At 34.8% G+C, this 20,930-nt stretch overlaps 1 protein-coding gene across 1 annotated transcript in view; it reads left to right on the plus strand.

Moving 5' to 3' along the window:
- CFAP47 (cilia and flagella associated protein 47) overlaps positions 1-20,930 on the plus strand; it is a 295,005-nt gene that overhangs the window by 33,137 nt on the left and 240,938 nt on the right. The window contains exons 22-26 of the mRNA XM_030477406.1: positions 3,121-3,289; positions 7,153-7,253; positions 8,286-8,445; positions 15,622-15,814; positions 17,276-17,482. Coding sequence (XP_030333266.1) covers positions 3,121-3,289; positions 7,153-7,253; positions 8,286-8,445; positions 15,622-15,814; positions 17,276-17,482 — 830 coding nt within the window. The remainder of the gene's footprint in view (positions 1-3,120; positions 3,290-7,152; positions 7,254-8,285; positions 8,446-15,621; positions 15,815-17,275; positions 17,483-20,930) is intronic.

The following is a 20,930-nucleotide window of genomic DNA, read 5'->3' on the forward strand; positions in this document are numbered from 1 at the left end:
AGGAATCACAATATCATTTCTCAGTATATAGAATTTTAAAAGAATTTTTCATTTGTAGTACAGGTTAATGTGCAGTTAATGAGGCAAAGGTGAATGAAACAAAATTTCTATGATTTTTTTCTCAGTTATATAAATACATTCCTAGAAGTTATGTTGGCTCTGAATTTGCACCATTGCACTTCAAAGCAAATGTAGGTTTTCAGTGAACATCATGTCCTACATGTAATGAATTGTCTTGCACATATTTGGTTTTGTTTGCCAGTTCTTAGCAAATAAACCCCTTGTTGCATAGTAAGACTAAAACAAATTTTCCTAGTGTTGGGGATGGAAAAAGAATTTTGAATAGCTGCTTTGGGAGAGGGATTAAGGGATTCTACCTTTAGTTGTCTGACCTAAACACATTAAAAATAACAGCATCGATGAAGAACAATTGCAGTGCTAAATTATACTCATTTGCATACCAAATGATGTAATAATATCTATTATAGATTAAGCATTTGAATCAAAGAATCACAGATTAGTTTGGGTTGGAAAGAACCCTAAAGATCATTTAGTTCCACCCCCCTGCCACGGGCAGGGACACCTTCTACTAGACCAGGTTGCTCAAAGCCCCATAGCCTGGCCTTGCGCACTGCCAGCGATGGCGCAGCCACAACTTCTCTGGACAATCTGTTCAAATGCCCATTACCAAACTTAAAAAAATTAGTGTCATTATATTGTTATATGTGTAATACACACTAGGAATGGAAGGTATTTCCTAGCTCACTTTTTTTTTACCATAGTTCTTGGCTACAGTAAATTCTTGTAGTTCTTGTAGTAGTTTTTACTGTAGTTCTTGGCATTTCAACTGTTAAAATTGCCCATATGGGGAAGTATCTGCTGGCTATAGGGAGCTGCCAAGGCGGGGAGCAGTTCTTAGAACCTGAGCTGTGCATTGAGACGTGCAGTCATCTTCTCTCTGTTCTCCTTACAGTGATCCATAATGTGTGGGAGATAAACTGGTTATTTATGAAGCATTTTGCATATTACACTTCTGAAGATATGTGCTGGGTACACTATACCCAATATAGCAAAATTCTCATACAGCCAAAGGAGTGTGACAGAGAGGAGTGTGACAGAGTCTTTGTGTTGTGTCTGTGTTGCGACTATTGCATGAGATGTTTGATCTAGCAAGTCTTGCAATCTCTCTCTAGTATTGGTTTACTTTACATATGTAAGTTCTCACATATGTATTTTAATAGCTGTCAGGGTTACAAAATAAACATGTATTCAGCTTTTCTCTATCAAACTTCTCAAGTTGTTGGAAATAGTTGTAAAAGATTTTTTTTTTTTTTTATGGATTTCAGTCTTCAAATGCAATGCTTATTACTTTCTACTACAGGAAGAGAGAGTTGTTTCTCCAAAACTGTAAAGAGCCACTGTTAGTAATGTGAAATTATGTATTTCACACGTACTTTGAAGTGTAAGGAACTTCTCACACGATGAAGAAAAGATCCTTTTCAGTCTAATTTTAAATTATGTGGTTTTATTCCACAAGAGCATATTTTGAAACTTGATGAAGTGTTTTATGTGGGTGTCTTGAGATACTAAAAATAGAAGGGTATCTAAATAAAATCGGGAGATTTAAGGTCCTTTCCAACCCTAACGATTCTATGATTCTATGATTTTTACTCAATCTTTGTTTATGATACACCTTGAGCATTAGTTACTAAAAATCTTTCATGGCATTCACCATGTTAATTTTGAAAATTCTATGTTATTAAATCTAATCATTATCAGATTTGAAGTATCTATATCAATCAGGGGACTGTGGAGATTTCGCTAGAAAAACTTTGCCTCATCCCATACTTTCTTCCTGCTAAGCACAAATACAAACTATTCCAGAGGGCTCAGCACTCATCTCACTTACCAGGAGTTTGTAACTCCAGGTGTGTTACAAACCCTGCTGGAACTCCAAACAATCTAAGTGCTGTGTACGTGCTTCTCCTTATCTAAGCCCTGTGGTGATTCTGTTAGAGATGGATATGTGCCTCAGGTACTAGCTTAGGACAAAATTGTACTTTTCTTTCCTGTCATTTTACTCACTGCCACATATGTGAAAGTGAAGCATGATACACTATTTTTTGCAGTTTGGGAAAGCTTTTAAATGATTTATAACTTCTTTATATAGCTGATTTTACTGCAAATTTTAGCAGCATGCAGATTTTATAGGCCAGAATCCTTCCTGGAGATTTCAGTGGCCTTCAAGGTGAAAACAGAATTGAAGGACTGTAACAGTGGTTTCAGTGCAGAAGTTCTGGTTTTAATTCCATCACCTTTGTAATGGCTACCCATACCTTTTTTGTCTGGAGAACATACTGCTCTAGTGTGTTGATCCTTGGAAAGAAAAAGCAAGAGGCAAGAAATGCCTCCTTGAAAGTGCACTGTGAAATCAATTTGTCCTCTCAAGTGCAGAATCTGTCGAAAAGAGGAATTTGTATAAAACATGTTATCCTTTAAATTCTAAACTCCAATTCTTTGGGGATGTGGTTGCAGAGACAAAACTAGAATCAAAATCACTGGAATTTGGACTCCTGCAATTCTGTGCTACTCAATGACAAAGGTTTTAAGTAGATTTTTTGTTTGTGACTTTTTTTTTTCCCTCTGAGATATCTCAATTTTTAATTCACACTTCACCATGGTCTCAAAGCCCATTTTGTTTATGCTGAGTATACTGTAACAGCTTTTGAGAAAGGCTTTTTAAACTTACATAGCTTTGTTTTTCTCCTCTTTGCTCATGCTTATGCATTTTAAACCGCTGCTCCCATTTTTATTCACTCAGGAGAGTGGTTGGAGAGGAATACAACACAGTGATTTACCAGAAGCCTTGTCTGTAGCTGTGCTGATAACCCTGATACTTGTGGACATAAAGTTTTTCTTCAGTGCGGGAAAAAATGGCAGGCCACTGCTTACTTAAAGGGCTGATACTGGCGACTGACAAACTATCATCATATTAATATCAAGATCAGGTCCTAAGTTAATTTCAGTAATTCTTCTGAAATGGTAATACAACTCAGATGGTTCAAGAAGTACCTACAATTTCTTTGGGAAAGTGATCACAACGATGTTTTTGTCCTTTAGGTGGCAGCATATGACTTTACTCTTCCCGTTAGTACTCCTCTGGCTGAGTTCCCATTGGCCCAGACAACCCGTGGATCTGTCACTTCTGTGAGATCTATGAAGCAAGTTCTTGGTCCTTCACCACAAATGGTGGCTGTGGCTGTTCCACTCTGCAGAGTTAAAGCAGTTGGTATGTAAACTAGGAACTTATGCACACGGTGGATACTTATATTTGTAGCGGTGTTTTTGCTTGTCGTCTGATTGCAGAGGATTACTAGTTAAGGAAAATTTTTTCGATTATTGCATAATTAGTAAATTTTCTGAAAACTTGCATAATTTTCAAATTTTTATTCCTATTTTTAAATGTGTAAACCTGAACTTTCTTTACATAATTACGATGTGCTGGAAAAAATATATATATTTTTTAATAGAGCCATTTGCCTGAGGGACCTTGACATGCTTGTGGGGTGGGCTGATGCCAACCTTATGAAGTTTAACCAAGCCAAGTGTAAGGTCCTACACCTGGGTCGGGGCAATCCCAGGCACAGCTACAGGTTGGGCGGAGAAGAGATTCAGAGCAGCCCTGCAGAGAAGGACTTGGGAGTGTTGGTTGACGAAAAGCTTAACATGAGCCGGCAGTGTGCACTTGCAGCCCAGAAAGCCAACCGTATCCTGGGCTGCATCAAAAGAAGCGTGACCAGCAGGTCAAAGGAGGTGATCCTGCCCCTCTACTCTGCTCTTGTGAGACCTCACTTGGAGTACTGTGTACAGTTCTGGTGTCCTCAACATAAAAAGGACATGGAGCTGTTGGAGTGAGTCCAGAGGAGGGCCACGAGGATGATAAGAGGGCTGGAGCACCTCCTGTATGAAGACAGGCTGGGAAAGTTGGGGCTGTTCAGCCTGGAGAAGAGAAGGCTGCGTGGAGACCTCATAGCAGCCTTCCAGTATCTGAAGGGGGTCTATAAGGATGCTGGGGAAGGACTCTTCCTTAGGGACTGTAGTGGTAGGACAAGGGGTACTGGCTTCAAACTTAAACAGGGGAAGTTTAGATGAGATATAAGGAAGAAGCTCTTTACAGTGAGGGTGGTGAAGCACTGGAATGGGTTGCCCAGAGAGGTTGTGGATGCTCCATCCCTGGTGGTGTTCAAGGCCAGGTTGGACAGAGCCTTGGGCCACATGGTTTAGTGCGAGGTGTTCCTGCCCATGGCAGGGGGGTTGGAACTAGATGATCTTAAGGTCCTTTCCAACCCTAACTATTCTATGATTCTATGATTAGCTTACCAAACCTCAGTTTTTGTTTCTATTGATTCATTATTATTTCTAGACCTTAATCATGCAGACCCTAGTATTTACAGCAGTTCATCTGAAAAGTGTGGAAAAGTAGTATGTAGTTCATACTCCTTTTTTTCTTTACCCTGTCAAAACTAGGAGCTCTAGCTGTACTTAAAATTCCTTGAAAATGCCTCTGACTGGCACTGATCCAATTTGAGAGAGTAGATGGTAGGGTAGTTCATTTGCTTCGGTTTGCTTTTATGTCCAGAACTGCACCCTTCTTCTGACCTGTCAGTTTTTTAATGGCCAGAGTTACAGGCCATTTGCCTGCAGCAAGAAATGGATATTTTAAATTACTCTTCTCTGCTTCTCTTGGAAATAGTTTGTGGTTCTCTTTAGTTTCCTATCTGATCCTAATAGTCATGTAGACCTATGCATTGTGAATTCTTGAATCCACTAGCTTTCCTCATCCCAGTTTTTAACGTGTAGTCCCTGTTCATTTGACTGAAGTGCAGAGTGTCTTCCTGGAATGATGTTTGTGTAATGTTTAAACATCTTAGGAGCACTGGAGCAGGCTTGGCCAATTAAATGCATAATGTAGGGTAAAAGCAAGTCCAATTTATTAGGTTTTTATCTATGGCTTATTTTTTTCTTTGTCTTCATCTGTAGGGTTTAAATTCAGTTTGTCTTTTGAGATCGTTTAAAATGTTAAAGAAATCTGAGAGACCTTCTTTAGATTTTGTGATGGAAGTAAATTAATATTAAATACTCCTAAATATCTTTAGTTTAAGAACATGTAGAATAAAGATAACTGTACCTAAGTATATGAGACTATTAGAAAGCATGTCTCTGAAAAGATCATGAATCAAAGTGACAAATTGCTAGTACAGAAGTAATTTATGTAACGTGAAGAAAAGGAAAATATTTATTTCCTTTTCCCTTTATTTGTGGAATAATGAATCAATGCAAGCAGTAGGTCTTGTTAATAAATTATAATCCTATCTAAATTTAATCACAAATTTGTGCTTCTGCCACACAGAATTTCTTCAAAGTACCATTACTATTACTTGTAGGCCAACAAGAAGTAATGATAGTATTAAAGTGATTATATAATATTTTCAATTCTATGAAATAGTTGGGGAAAAAAAAAGGGTGTGGCTTCTATTTAAATGTAAGTATTTGAATTACATTCTTACTGCAAATTTTGGTGGATTGGGAGGAGGGAGAGAAGTCTGAAGAAATGTCTTGGTCACTCAGTATGTCACATAATCATACAGATGCAGGTAACTAGCCAAATTTTTTGTACTGTTAAAAAGAACTTGATAATTTTATTACATTCTGATAACTTAAAATTTATGTCTGTTACTGATTCATCATTTCAGATTATCACTTTAAAAACTAAGAGTGGGCTAAGATGCATCTTGCAAGTTCTAAGTTTTGATTTGCCAAATACACCTAATTCTTTACTGCTTTATGGCACATTCGTTTTCCACTAAGTATTTTATTTTCTTCCCTGTGACAGTTTTTGTGGTTGACTGGGATTCAGACTGCACAGGACAGTGCAGTTGCTACTTAAATCAATAGATTATATCTGGTATTTGTACTCGGGATTTTTCTGAGAAAAGAATCACAATAATCTCAGAGCGGTCAACTGAGTCTTTTTTAACTTCAATGTAGTCAATATGTTTTCAATTTATCATGGATTTTTTTTTTTTTTTTTTTTAATTTTTAAAAAACAAAGTTTGTAGACTGTTTCAGCACCTGGGAAGGAAAACGAGACTCTTAAATACTTGTAAGATTTTTCCCTTGGAAACTGCTTATTGGTATGTAAGAAAGCACTGAAAGAGTAAAAAAAGCCCAAAGCAAAATAGAAAACTCAGGTGGAATATCACAAGCCTTACCTCAGCCAGACTCAAAGGAAGAGGACATATTATCAATGTAGTGAGCTGTTTCTTTTTTACTATGGTGTAGATAATTTCCTTTCCTGCCTACTCTTTCACTCATGCCATATTTTCCTCGCACAGGCAGTTTCTATGGAAGGTGAGGACTTCATGAGTGGACACGACATAGTCGCATATTGGTGGAAGCAGATTAGGTTCCTACTTTAAAATAATATTAGTTTATATGTCTGTGCTCTAGGAGATATGGATAGTATTGTTGTTTACATAACGTGAGATATGTGATTAGGAAATTCTTTGGGCTTTTTAGGAGAAGAGAATTGATCAACACCCTTCCTCATGAAGTCTGAAACAAAATTGTAGATTTTAATAAAAGAATACTTTATACTTGCTATGTTCATTTCCAGTGTTCAATCAAGATGCAGAATAAGGCTATGAGAAAATATACCTTTGTTTTTCTAAATCTTCACTTTAAACTTCATCCTTCATGACAGTTTCTTTGTTCCAGCTGTATGAAATGAAGAAAAAATGTTATTTTTTTGCAAAATATTTCAAGTTTTTTCTGATTATTACCATCACAAACGCAGTCATCTGCAATAGAAAGATCATGTGGGTCTCTGTTTATAGCATCTTTATATGGAGAAGAGATGCTGTAAGTCTGGTAGATGTAAAACTTAAATAATGATAATGTAACTAAAGAATCATAATAGGACTGAAAGTAAAATCACAGTAATTTTTTATATAGCATGAGAACAACAGAAAGAAAATACAGCTTTAAAACAAGAAGAGAAATATTTCTGCAGAAACAACAATTTTATGAAAGGACTTTGAGGAAATATTTGTCAAAATAATGCTGTATAAATAAATTATTTTTTTCCAACAGTACTTAAGTCACCATTGGAGTTCTCCACAAGGGAACTTAAATTTTCACAACATTCAAGTGGCTTATATTTCAATATTGCCGAGGAAAGTCTGAATTCTCAGGTATGTAATCACAAGTATTGTTATGGTTATTTTTGGCTATAGCTTTTAACTACTTAGAAATGACAGATAAAAGAATACAGATTTGGAACTCAAAATTCAGTCATGTTTCAAATACATGGTTTAAATATAGGCAGTGGCAGTGCAGGCATGTAATTGGGGTGCCATGATGGTCCATACGATTAAATTGTTGTCCCAATGTGTTGCACGGTACAGCTTTGTGCCAACCAGAACTCTTCCAGAAAATTCCTGGTCATGATTTAGGACTTAATGGGAAAGAGGCATTAAATAGGATAATTGGCCAGCGCCATACTGGTTTGGAACACAATGGAGTTTGGCTGTATGAATGCAAAACATACTAGAACATAGTTTATTGTTTCTGAATCCCAAAGTCTTTGTTTAGAAATTATAAAAAATTATTGTTGGCAAGGATAAAAAACCACTTGAAACTCTTCTTCAAGTATCTTCAGAAAGCAATGATAATACAAAGTCAAGGTCTTTTCCTAGCTATGGATGTGTCAGGAGACGAAAGAGTAACTCCGAGATAAAGGAAAGGAAATATTTTTTGTTTCCACTCTCTCATCTAATTGAGTTGAAATAATGGTTTTTGAAAAACTATTCTGAACTTCTTGCTTTTTCCACATATCCGCCTGTGAATCTAGATGTCATGAGCCATGCGTTTAGTGCTTGCTATGCTTCATCAGGAAAAACTCTTCATTTCTGTTTGGCTAAGCACTCCCACCATGATCCTTTCATCTAGTTACCTTGCATAAACAAGTTTTTTTGTTCCGGAGAAAAAGTATTGCTCTTTATGAATTTGGAGAGTGACTGGAAAGCATCTAGTCTGAGCTGATAGGCATCCTCATTACCTTACAGTTGTAATAAACTGGGCTTCCTTGCTTTCTAGTGCTTTCTTGCTTTTGCTCTGATCTGATTGCAGAAAGAATGCTTAGGATAGAGCAATATTAAAAGTATCATGGTGCTTGCTGCTTTCCCTTTTTCATCATGTCTTCCTTTCTCTTCAAATACTTACAGAAGCTTGACCTGAAGAATATCTCGAGGCAGCAGTTGACATGGAAAATGAATTGTGATGATGCAGATAAAAATACAGAAGATGATATTTTTAAATTTAGTCCGCAAACTGGATTTCTTGATCCTGGACAAAAAATCAGTATTGCTGTAGTCTTCTGCCCTTGTAAGTAATTTTCTGAATTCTTCTACAGATAGTTTGACAAATATACCATTTTCACAGATTTGTTTAAATGACTTTCTATGATGAATCATAACTAGCACTTGTTTTGATTAACTTTCAGTTGAAATAGCTAAATAATGAACTAAAATGCCAAAAGAAAGGTTTGTTGTGGTTCAGAGAAAATAAGACAACTGCAGACCGAAAACAAAGCATGGAATCACTTCATAGCATTATTTGAAAACTCTGGTTTCCACATACAAAACATCAAGTTTTGCATATATAAAACATCAAAGCCTGGGGTATCTGAATTGTTTTCAGTACTGCTCCTTCACGTGCATTTAGGTTGACTAACTTAGATACTAAAGCTTTCCAAGGGTACTTGGAATGTGTGCAGGGTTCTTTTCCAAAAAGCCATAATTTAAATAAGAATGGAAATTTTTTGCCTCAATGAGATACAAAATCGCATAGCTGTGGCATTTTCTGAGTCATCTGCTTGGGCAACAGACCATGAATAAAAAACATAAATAGATTTCTAACAAAACTTGGGAGCATGCAGGAGGATAGTAATCAACCACATACACCAGAGAGGAATGGCAGAACATGATTATTAGGATCTCACCTTATTGCCAATCAAGTGTTCACGGTAGAGAGTAAAGTAACACTGTATTTGACTTGAGTAAGGCCACCAGCATATGCTACTAATGCCTACAGTACTCAATCATTTTGACTGTTTTAAGCGGCCTACTTTTGAGGCCCCGGCATTCTCAAGGGGAAGAGAAGTTCTTTTGTCAGTTGAATCTGATCCTGAGTCAGCAAGTGAGCACCCCTGTCCTAAAGAAAGATGTTGCTGCTATTCTTTATGGTAGGATTGAAATCTATAATCTCAATTAAGCACTGGAAACAATTCAATATAATTCTAAATAATTAAAAAAAAAAAAAAAGGTATAAGAGCCCTGCCATGATTCTGTATGATAAATTGAGAAGACTGTACTAAATGTTGTCCTGCAAACATGTGAATATGCAAGAGCAGCATTTAATTGCATGCATTGCTTGGAGTCTCTTGCTGTACTTCAAAGCATTTTTTCAATTATGTTTTATGCCTTGTTGGTAGTTTGGTTTTCAACTTAGGAATCACATCAGCTTGTGATTTTGCTTCATGAAGTGGAAGAGTAATTAACATATAATGATTTTTTCAGAATTATCTAGAAGGTTGTTTATTTTAAATTCTTTTAATTTTTGTTTGAGTAGCAAATTCTGACTTTTCTAAAGTAGTATTTCTCTCTGCATATAATAGCTGGAAAGATTTTGACCCAATCAGTATCTGTAGTTGTAGTTTTTACACTTCTGAGCTGTCCATGAGATATCCATTTAGAAATATGTTTTTAAATTACTCTACTAAATTATATTACTACAAATTAAACTGCTAGAAGAAAGTTAAAAGACATTTACTATTGGAAGGCTGAGCAAAAATATTTATAGTATGTTTCTGGCTTTGATGCATCACTCTCTCTCCTTTTCCCCTATATTCTTCCAAAGTAAATTGCAAACCCCCTGTTTTTTTTGGCTCTGAATCACTTGTTTATGAAATAGCCATAAAAATGTGTTCAAAGCAATAAGGATTTTTTTACTAGGTGGGTTTTATTTTGTACTTTGTGTAATCCTTGGTTTTGAAACCAAATGATGTGATCTCTTCTTCAGGTCCTCAATCAATTTTTAGTGATAACTTACACAGCTTATCAAAATAAAATACACAGAGATGAACATGTTTTGTTAAAGGATTTGTTTTGGGAGCAAGATGAAATAAAAAATCCAAGAATATTAGGTGAATTGAATGAAAATATTGTTCCAGGGTGTGAGAAAATGCTGAAATATAAAAATCAAGAGGAGTTAAATAGTGGGAGCAGAATGACAAGAAGATCAGACAAAATGCAGAGAGATATCATAGGAGAAAAATCTGGAAGTTATCTCTTTTTCAGATTTCCAGTTTTACAAAGTTTTAGAAATATGGACTTGGAATCACAGTTTACTTAGGAAGCATGTAAGGATCTAGTCAAAGCATATCTGGAGAGTGTGTCTAGACAGAAAAAAGGCTTTGTGGAAACTTCTGAATTTTGAGAAACTGTTGAGATACAGCTTAAAGGAAGAATAGGATAAAGAAGTCAAGGAACAGAAATGTGTTATGGCCCCAGGTCTTTGAAGTAAGAATGTAGAGGAAAGAAGAATGGAAATACAGAAGATTGAATAGTAGAAAAAAAAACCCCAAACTCATAACCTTCTGTTATTCCTTGAGATGCAATTAAAAACCACAACATGTAGTTTACTTTTAAACTTTTAAATTTTTTTAAACAATTTTTTCTCATTTCATAAATTTCTACTTTGCTTTCAAGAGAGTATTTTTTTTCTGCAGTATTTCAGATAATAAAGCCTAAAAAATAAGTGTTGTAACTCTGAGAAGGTATTTTAGTAAATATTTTTACGGAGTTTGCCTACGATTAAAATAATAGTGGATCATACCAAAATAACCGTTTGTGAAGAATACATATAAACATTTTTGTCTGGTTTGGATTTCAGAAACATATTCTAATAGGAGATATAATAGTTGCATTTTGCATTCATTAGGTTGATATATATAGCTTGGAAAAGAAAATTGCTTCCAACATTATTAGACTTGGATAATAAAAAGAACTGATTGCAGATATATTGGCAGATACCTGGTAATCTTTAGGGCCTTGATGAGCACAGGGTCTTGTTTGCTCCTTTTTCTAAGTACCACTCTGGCATTTGAGAGAGGAAAAAAATAAAAAAAATCTAATACTGTTTTATGCAGCAGCTGGAGAGGCAACATGTGATAATGAATAGGTAAAATGATCATCCATATGATGTCCGTTCTGTTTAGGTATTAATGTAATGACAATGCATTAAAACTGCTTGCATGTTGCAAAGACTGTGAAGCAGAGAACAGCATACAAACAAAAGCCAATACTTTGAATTACTGAATAAATTGCATGTTTAAATGCAGATGTATATGTTCAAAAATATGACTGACAAAATAAGTTCAAATGACAATTATTCATATTTTTGCTGTGTTCCCATATCTTTTATTTACAGAAAATCATAAATAACTGTAAAAATTAATTGCCCTTAATTTGATGTTCTAAGTATTTTCCCATAATTTATAGCCTACTCATGCTATATCTTCACTGAATATAATTACTTTTTCTTGTAAGAGAACATTAGATACATCATAGCCCACACAGGAGACCTAGTTAATGAATATGGTGTGCTAATTACCTCCATAGGTTTGTACTGCAAGGTTGTAGAAAGTGGGGGTGAACAAACCTTAAAATGAACTTTGAGTGTGCATTAGAGTAATTCGTTTACATATGGTGCAACATTTATAATAAAGAGAGTGCTAAATGCTAGAATAAGCTATGGTGTTAAATTAAATGCAAGAGTTTATATAATGGGTGGTAATACAATGCTAAATGTGTGGTAATACAATGCTACCTGTTAAAAAAAGTATACTAAATTTAATAGAGATTCTCAAGAACTGAAGGTATATTAATATATCTTCTGCTGTACTATAGTATAATGAATTAAGAGTATATGAAAAATTTCGCTATATCTTATTGTGATATGAAAAAAACTTATCTGCAGCATAGTAAGTTACAATGAATCTGTGCTTTGGAATCCTGTGTGGAAAAATACTCAGAAATGCACCTGTGAGTTACCAGGAGTTCAGTGACCCTGGAAGATGTGATGATTATGTGATGGTTACAGATGACCACCATGACCTCCATCTTCTAAGGTTTTTTTTTCTGTAACAGTAAGATATTAAATAACTATGCCCTTTTAACAGTTTCTGTGGAGAAATGATGAATTTACTTTTGATTAATTTTTTTGTTCATTTTTTGTAGATCTTACCTTTAAGTATTAACTGACTTTTCTGCTTTGAAGTCATGCACACATTTCAGCGTATGCAAATTCTTCATTGACACCCATTTATGCTGAACATGTATATATTCAATAAGGCATGAATTATTGGCAAGGCAAAGGCACTAAAACTAAACTGAAAGTGTTTATTTGGGAGACAAGTGGACAAGTGCAGGAACTGAATAATAATCTAATACAAATTTAAGAGGTTGAGAAGAGCAGATGGTGATATTACTTTCTTCCCATACACTCTCAAAAGATCAAACCCCATGCTATTATACAGTTAAAATTTCCAGAGGAATTTGGAATTTGGAGAGCCTTAAAGAGGTGGCCATTTAAACTATGTAACCATTGTAGCCATTTAAACTATGTAGCCATTTAAACTAGCTTTTTCTCTCTCTTTGAAGTGGACTGAAGCAGTTAGAGTGAAAAGTGTGAGAACTTGAAATATTTCTCCTGCAGAAGTGTTTGTGCAGTATCGAGAGCAGAACTTGCATATGTTCTGATAAATGCATTATATAATTATAACTGACTTTTGGCAGAAATGTAATTTATTTATGTTTCTATGAACAAGGAGTCTGCATAAAGTATAGTTCCAGAATAGCACGCTAGGGAGTTAGGCATTCTGAACTGGATGGGCTTTCTAGTGCAAGTTTGACTGAAAATGAAGCAGCTAATGAACATGTGCACATGCATACTTTGAGAAATTGTGTTCCTTTATTCAGTTTTTTTCTAAGGTAAGGCAATGAATGCTTATTTCTCCTCATAAATGTATCTAGAAAACACAAAGGAGAAATTTCCCATATAATTCCACAGATTTTGTTAGCCCTTGGTAAAAATTTCGATTATCAGATTTGTAAATACCATCAAATCTCCCTAAGGAAAACTTTCACATCTGCTAGACTGCTTGTTGTTTGCCCTATAGAAATTAATGGCAGTATATCAAAATATCAGCAGCCCAAGTTTTAACAGTAGTCATGAAAAGTGTGATTAATAGAATAAACTTATAACTTCAGCTGTTAGTTCAGGACATAATTATCATTATTTTCAAAGTAATATATTTAACATAAAATATCCTGAAAACATTGGTTCTGGGCATTACAAACTAATGAAAAAATTAATGAAATCATTCATTTTTTTGTCTATGTGTCTCTTTAAAAAAAGGACAATATCTTAACATCCTGGTGTTTCTGACATACGCAATACATTATTGGCTTACATATTATGCAGAATTTTGATGTTAGTAAATGTGTAGAGCTGCGCACAGAAGCACTGTCTGTTTTGCCTTCTGACTGAGTCACAGATTTTATTGCAAATGGATGTGATCATATAGTTAATGGAATTTTTAGAATTGTTATCTACACTATGGATTAAAAGTTTATATGAGGAAAGCTTAGCAGTATTCTGTCCTAAATTTTGAAGGTTTAACTTTGAAACTATGTTTAATAAGAATATTTTAAAATGTGAGTTAGTGAAAATTTCATATTCTTTGGTACTGACATATGCCCTGCTGGTTTTCTTCCTTCATGGTGTTCCGTCCCTATGGCACTTATTGGTTATGGCCTTCCACTTTTCTTTACCATATGTCATATATATGTATGAAGATAGGACACCTAGGGCACAATTTTAGGACAGTAGACTTGTCTAGCTCGTACATGGGAGTAAATTCTATAGGAGATCTTTTCTTACAAGCATGTCAGCCTTCATACCACTCCATGACTTTTTTTGATGCTTCTCACCTTTCCCTCGTAAAAGGGCTGAGTGCCAGAAAAAGGTGTGTTCTTGCTGTATCAAAGCTGATATCCTAGTTTCAGCTGCAACCGGGACAGCCTAGAACCAGAAGCTTCTTAGCCTTCTCAGCAGTATTGTCTCCTAAATTTGATTTCCATGTAACTGGAAATGAGCCAGATGTCACAAACACTGCAACAAGTTCCCATTTAATCTGCTTTTTGCTTTGCCAGTTTTCTGTTTTCTGGTCTGAAATGAAGGGATCTGCAGGCCATGTTCTGATGAGCTAACAGGCATCTGTAAAACTCCTTTTTTGTCATCTCCATGAAGAAATTGGCTCTTATGAGGAGGGAATAAGGCAAAATATTTTGAAGACACTAGGTTTTCGTCTTTGTGTATGTAAATAATGGCAGCTCTTTCTCAGGCGGTGAAAATAATTGTCTGAGCTAATCTCAGAAGAGCTCATAATGTTTATTTTGTTTGCAGTGACACATGTGCTCATATGGACATATAAACTACAAAATTATTTGGTTTATTGTCTCTTTCCTCCTTAAATATTCAGTGAGGATGTTTTCATACTTACTAATCTGATGACAGAGAGGAATCAAACAGAAAGGTGTTTTTCTCAAAAATGAAAAGATTAAATTTTTGGGTTGTCCTACAACATATGATGCAGATTTATTTATAAATACAAGAAGTGTTCATTAGTTTGCCCTTAAAATTGCATATTTTGCTAGCTGTTCAGCAGGTGGAAATTAATGAAAAGTTAGCAAATGATGCTGAATGATTTGAAACACCATTTTGGTAGTGTAACAATTGTGGAAGAAATCACCTTGCTCCCTGTATCAGTGAAAGAAAATGTGCTTTTCCATCCTAGAGAAAAATGCCTTACAGCAGTTATCAAAATGGCACAAGGAGCAGAACACAAGGTCATGGGAGATGCTCGCAGTGGAGGGTAGAAGCTGTCCTGCTGGCTTGTGTGACGCTGACTTAGCAACAGTACAGGTTCTAGGGTCATCTGTTAAAATGTAGTGATTTGACTGCCATCTTAAAAGGCACCAACTTTTTCTTGCCTTGGAAGTCAGATGCTTCTGATATTTATTCCTTTATAAAATTATCATTCTCTGTATTCATTAGTGTAACTTATATGACTACAATTCTTAAAATTCATTACATTGATGTTATATAAAATGAATATTAATACAATAAATGAAGCACTCAGACTTTGAAAAATTTCTGACAAATTTAAACAAGATATGGATTTCTGGTTTGCTACAGGCAAGTGTTATAAGCTTTCTTAGTAAATAATTCTTCTGATACAACTGTATCAGAATACAGTATTTATACACTATTTCCTGTATGTTAAGCTACATTTTGAGGAAGAAAGCAATACTAATGACTTTTTAAAACAACCAACCAACCAACCTCCCTCTCCTCACAAGCCTCACCAAACTCTTTTAATTGCATATGTTTATGGTTATGTATATTTTTTTTTATTTTATTTTTTATTTTTAACAGCTTGTCCTGGGACATATGTATCTGAAATATCAGTGTGTCTAGATGATAATCCATCACATTACAAAATAACATTGTCTGGCACTGTGAAGTCACCAAAAATATACTTTGATCCCCCCTTTTTAATGCTGATGCCAGTCCCTCTGGATGTAAAAACCGAAACAGCCATCAGGATCATTCCACAAGATTATCTAAGGTAAAAATCTCAAAATAAATTTATTACAGAAATCTTGAATAATTCTTGGGGTTTGTTCTCTTCTAAAAGTTAGTTTGTTTGTGAAGGCTAGGATTGATTTTCTGCTCAGCAGAGGAGTCTGCATATTTAAGAGAAAATTCATGTGACTAATATTGCTGGACATTCAACAAGACCATGTTCTGTCCTCAAAATATTCTTGCTTCATGAAGTGACTATCTTCTGAGAGATTTACTCTGTCAGATGCTTTTAAAATTACTTTGAATAACACAAAACTGAAAAAGAGAGTCCTACCAGGATTTTTTGTTAACTTTAGCCAATACTAAGGTCATAGTCTTATTATTTTTTTGCATTGTGATCAAATAAAATCTTTCTGTTGTTTTAGTTTCTCTACTCCACACGTTATAAAGCACTGCTTTGAAATCTAGATGTTGTTTGGACAATTGGTGGGGTTATTGGGGTTTTTTTGGGTTTTGTTTTTTTTCATTTTTTGTATTGTTTTGCTTTTCTCTTCCTAAGCAAGATTTTACTACTGAAGAGGAGAGCACAAATGTTTTGATCCTGTCACTTAATAAGTAATCCATATATTTTAAATTTTTCTGTGGATGACCGACTTTATCCTGTTACTTGAATTGAAAAGAGAGCCTTTTTGTAATCTTCATATTTTATAGCATAAGTCAGCACCACACCTGTTCCAATATGGTAGAATCCTTAATATTTTAATCTTTTGAAGCACTATTGTGTACATGTGCATTGAATAAGATACAACTTTTCTATTTGCAATTAGTAAAGAGTGACACCATTAGTTTGCTATGCTGATGTAGGTATCATTTCAATACCTGAAAAATTGCAGCAAATCTCTATAAGCTGCTGTACATTAATGAAATTAAATTTGCTTCCAAATTATTATTTTTTTATTTTGCTTGATTTGTAATAATTTATCAAGTGATTTCTCTATTGTCAGTAAATCAGTAGTTGGATCTGCAAGGATTTCATATGGGTCTGGGCTGACTGCCCCTCTCATTTCAGAACTGGAACTTAAAATTACATAACTGGGGAAAGCATCTTAAATATCTTCATGAACTTCCCCTTAATATTTCTATTTCAAAACTTGCCTTAACTGTTGTGCAATAATGCAGTTTAATAAATATCAATGTAAGTTTTAATTTTAGGAAATCTAAAGTAAGGAAGCAATATTGATGCTCTTAGCACAAATTGCTCTTCATTTAGATGTTGGACTATTGTGGGTTGGTATGAAATATTCAGACACGTGTGGAAAACAAACTAGTATCTAAATGCTAAAAGAATATTAATCTTTTAGTTTAACTTGATTTATAGTTCAAAACTCAAGTTATTATTCTGTATGTAACTGTGAAAAAGGTTCATATGTGTGAATCTGTGAATTTAACTTTATTACTGCCAAACTGTGAGCACAAACACAATTACTGTTAATTTTTAACACAGGCAATCACGACTTCAAGTTGAACTTCCAGAGGTTGAACTCGAAGATGGTGAAAGGATTTATCCTTTTTCTGTACAGTTCTCAGGACAAGATACTGTTCTTTCTTCAGATGGCACAAATAAGGAACTAATTTGTCATATCAGCTTCATTTCATCTAGGCCAGTGTCATTTTCAGGGAATATCTGCCTCATTGATGAAGAAGAACACAGGTAATGTGTGCAATTGAAATTCATTTTGGGCATGGTCTAAACTGACAAAGTTGGGTATAAAACACAGGACTCATAATAGTTGGGTAAAAGCATACAAGAATCATTCTGAAAAAAACAAACAAAACAAAACAGAACTGTCTTTTTCTTTTTTTTTTTTTTTTTTCAACTGAGTTACAATTCAAAACCACAAAGTTCAGCTTTGGTCTCTAAGGTAAGATTCATCCAAGTGGCCATCTTAAACTCTTGTGTATCATTTATATCTACTGCTAATTCTGATGTCTACTTCTTCTGAGTCTTCTCAGATTGCTTTGGAGAGACATGGTCTTCATTCAGCAAATCCCAATGTTTTCTGTTACAAAATATTTTGCTTTTTGAAAAATACCCTATTAAAATCTTCCAGTCCATTCCATGTTGGATTTCAAAGTTGTCTGATTTTGGATTGAGCCAAACTGTGAAATTTGATTTCATTGAGCCTTTCTCCTATGTTTCATTTTTTAAAACAGTGGAATGTTTGTGACTGGTTTAGAGTTACCTGGCATCTGCAAGGACTGGTAGTTCTCATCACCTGTTTGCAAATCTTTACAAAGTTGCAGGGGAGTGAGCTTGCAAAGGACTACTCCATCATAAGTCCTCTCAAAAGCTTTAGTCGTTCCTCTGGTACCAAAGAATTCCAGAGGAGACATCTCTGAGTAACTTAGCAAGTACTGTCTCAAAGTAAGAGTTTCTGGTTATTTTAAAGACTTATCTGTACAATGTGGAACTGCCCAAAGAGTACACGTTTGTTTATTTATTTATTGAGGATGTTTGTGATTTATTCATGTGATCTATTATTTATAGATGTGGTTTATTCATTCGCGAGCCTCTGAGCTTCAGAGTAAAAGGAAGGAGACTTCTCAAGGGGAAGTTGCACTGGAAATCAGAATTTCATTTTGCTAGGAACCAGCAAAGAACATGCCCCAGTCTTATTTTAAAGGGACATCCCTCCTTTCTTCTCTCAGTATATGCCATTCTTCAGTCTTTTGCTCTCCATGTTATCCTTTTTCCCCTGCAATCTACTGCTACCTTTTTTTGGGGGTGGTGTGGTGTGGTGTGTGTATGTATGTCCCATTTCTTTGTTTTTTTGTTTATTTTTTTTTTACTGTCATTTTTAACTCATCTTCTATTGTTATATCTTAACACTTAACTTTTCTTTCTGTGGATTTATGTTCTCTGTTTTTCAGCTTTCCAGAGCAGGACAGCCTGCTATGAGTTTGTATCCTCAGCTGAAGCATTTCCTGATCTCTAGTTCTTCCTGTGACATCTGTAATAGTGTTACACTTAATGTGTATTCCAAGACAGGAATTGGGAACTATTAAGTGATTACTGTTATAACGCTTCTGTCCATTTTTTCTTTTTTTTTTTTTCTTTCAAATTTGCAAGGGGCAGGGCAGTATCTTTGACCAGATCTATAGGGAAACAGTTAGTTCATGAATAAAAAGGAGACCAGCTCCTGAACTCAGTGAAGGCATTCTTTGGGGCGTAAGATAAAAAGGAATCATTTCAACAGCCATGTAACCAAAACTGCATGGATGGATATTGCTCATCTTTTTTTAATGTGTAATGCTAGGGTTCCATAAAAATACACTAGGAATACCTTTCAGCTTCAGACCACACTTTTCTGTATGAGAAGTATACTAGATACTGTCTTGTCCTATATACTTCTGATATATGAAACACAGGACTGGATAGCAAAGTATGAAAAACTGTTGCTGTCTTCTCCCTCTCTCTGTGCTGCGCTCTTCAGTGTTTTCTGCACTGCCTTAGAGGGACTTCTGGGACATCAGTATCAGAAGTGGGCACTATGAAAGAGAAGGGATAAGGGACAGATGTGCTTTACATTGCTAGTTATTTATTTATATATTTTATATATTTCCTCAGATGTAATCCTGCACACTAAGTCAGAAAGCATTTGAAGTTTTCAAAAGTACTGAAATTATTCGGGAATATAAGCATCTGAAAAATACTTTGGAATTTACATGGTCTGATTCCTGTTAGACCTAATTTCCTTAAGGACAGAACACCTAGAGATTGACAGCAATTTATAAGCAGTGTTCATACCAAAATTCATCTCTTTAAAACACTGCTTAGTGATGAAGACATATGCAAACATGAAATTCATAGATCTTATTTTGATTTTATAGTAGTAGGCTGTTTTTTAAGTAACTTAATGTTGAAAAGCAATGCAGAAGGTCCCTCTGCCCCTAGTAAATGGAGATCAAATCTGTTATTGAATGTTCTGTGCGAAAATAACCATTTTCAGCATTTATCCCTTTGTTCATCTCTTCCCTTGGTGGGATGAACGGGTGTATACATGATGAGGAAAGATAAGTATTGTTGTGATTAAAAGTAATACCTGCAGTTACTATTTTGGTGTAAAGCAACTATTTTGAGGGTTAAATATCTCCATCCTACATCTTAGAATGGGCTTTTTCCTGAGTGTAAAACTAAATTTTATATTATTTTGATGCAAGGGTTGTGGACCTTTCAGTTATTGCTGTTTGCCTTAGATTAGTATTTAATATTTTCATGTATAGATTGTCAGCCAGGAATCTGTTTCTTATTAATTTTATTTAATTCTAAGATTTAATCATTGTGTGAGATGTGATTCATAAATTTGTGCTAAGCCTTGCAGTAATTATGAGAAAAGGATAACTAAAGCTTATGACGAGGTCTTAAATACAGCTTCTGAGCAGGCACAATATTTAGTTTTAATAACTGTTTTGATATGATGCACTAGCAGCTTCTTAAACCTTGTTATAGAGAAATAATCCTTTCTGCTGTGTAATAAACTTTTTTCCTATATTTGCCTTTAAAAGGAAATAAAGGATACCATCTTCAATTTAAAGGCAAACTCAATGTGTTTTTGAAAAATCACGGAAGTAATCTTAAAGCTTAAGATTGTGACATCCATGCTCGCAAAGGTGAAAAAATTCATGGTCTGAAATGTCACATCACTTTAAAATTGCTGCTGTATTTTAAAACATAGTAGATAAGTATTTGTTACAGGCTAACACTCACAACATTGGTTTGACAATGCATATGTGATTTCTTGTCAGATTTCATGCATGTGTGCATAGTCTGTAGAAGCAGATGATTTAAAACCTGCACATAACTGGGTGCAATAGCACACCATCCGAAACAAAGGGAATCTATATGTGCTATTAGTCAGTGTAGTAATATTATTCATATTGTCTTTTGGAGTAATTTTTTTTTTTTTCTAGTCATAACCGAAAGAATCCTTTTCTTCAACTGGGAAAATCGAAGTGCCCGATTTTTCTAATCCTGACCATATTGTTGTTGTTCTAAATAAAGTATTTGATAATTTATCCAGATTTGGGTTTCATTACTACTGTTAATAGTGTTATGTGTTTTGATATTCCACTCTGTAGTAATCTGTAGCTGCAATTTC

This window comes from Strigops habroptila, chromosome 2 (assembly GCF_004027225.2).
Source record: "Strigops habroptila isolate Jane chromosome 2, bStrHab1.2.pri, whole genome shotgun sequence".
NCBI lineage: Eukaryota > Metazoa > Chordata > Aves > Psittaciformes > Psittacidae > Strigops > Strigops habroptila.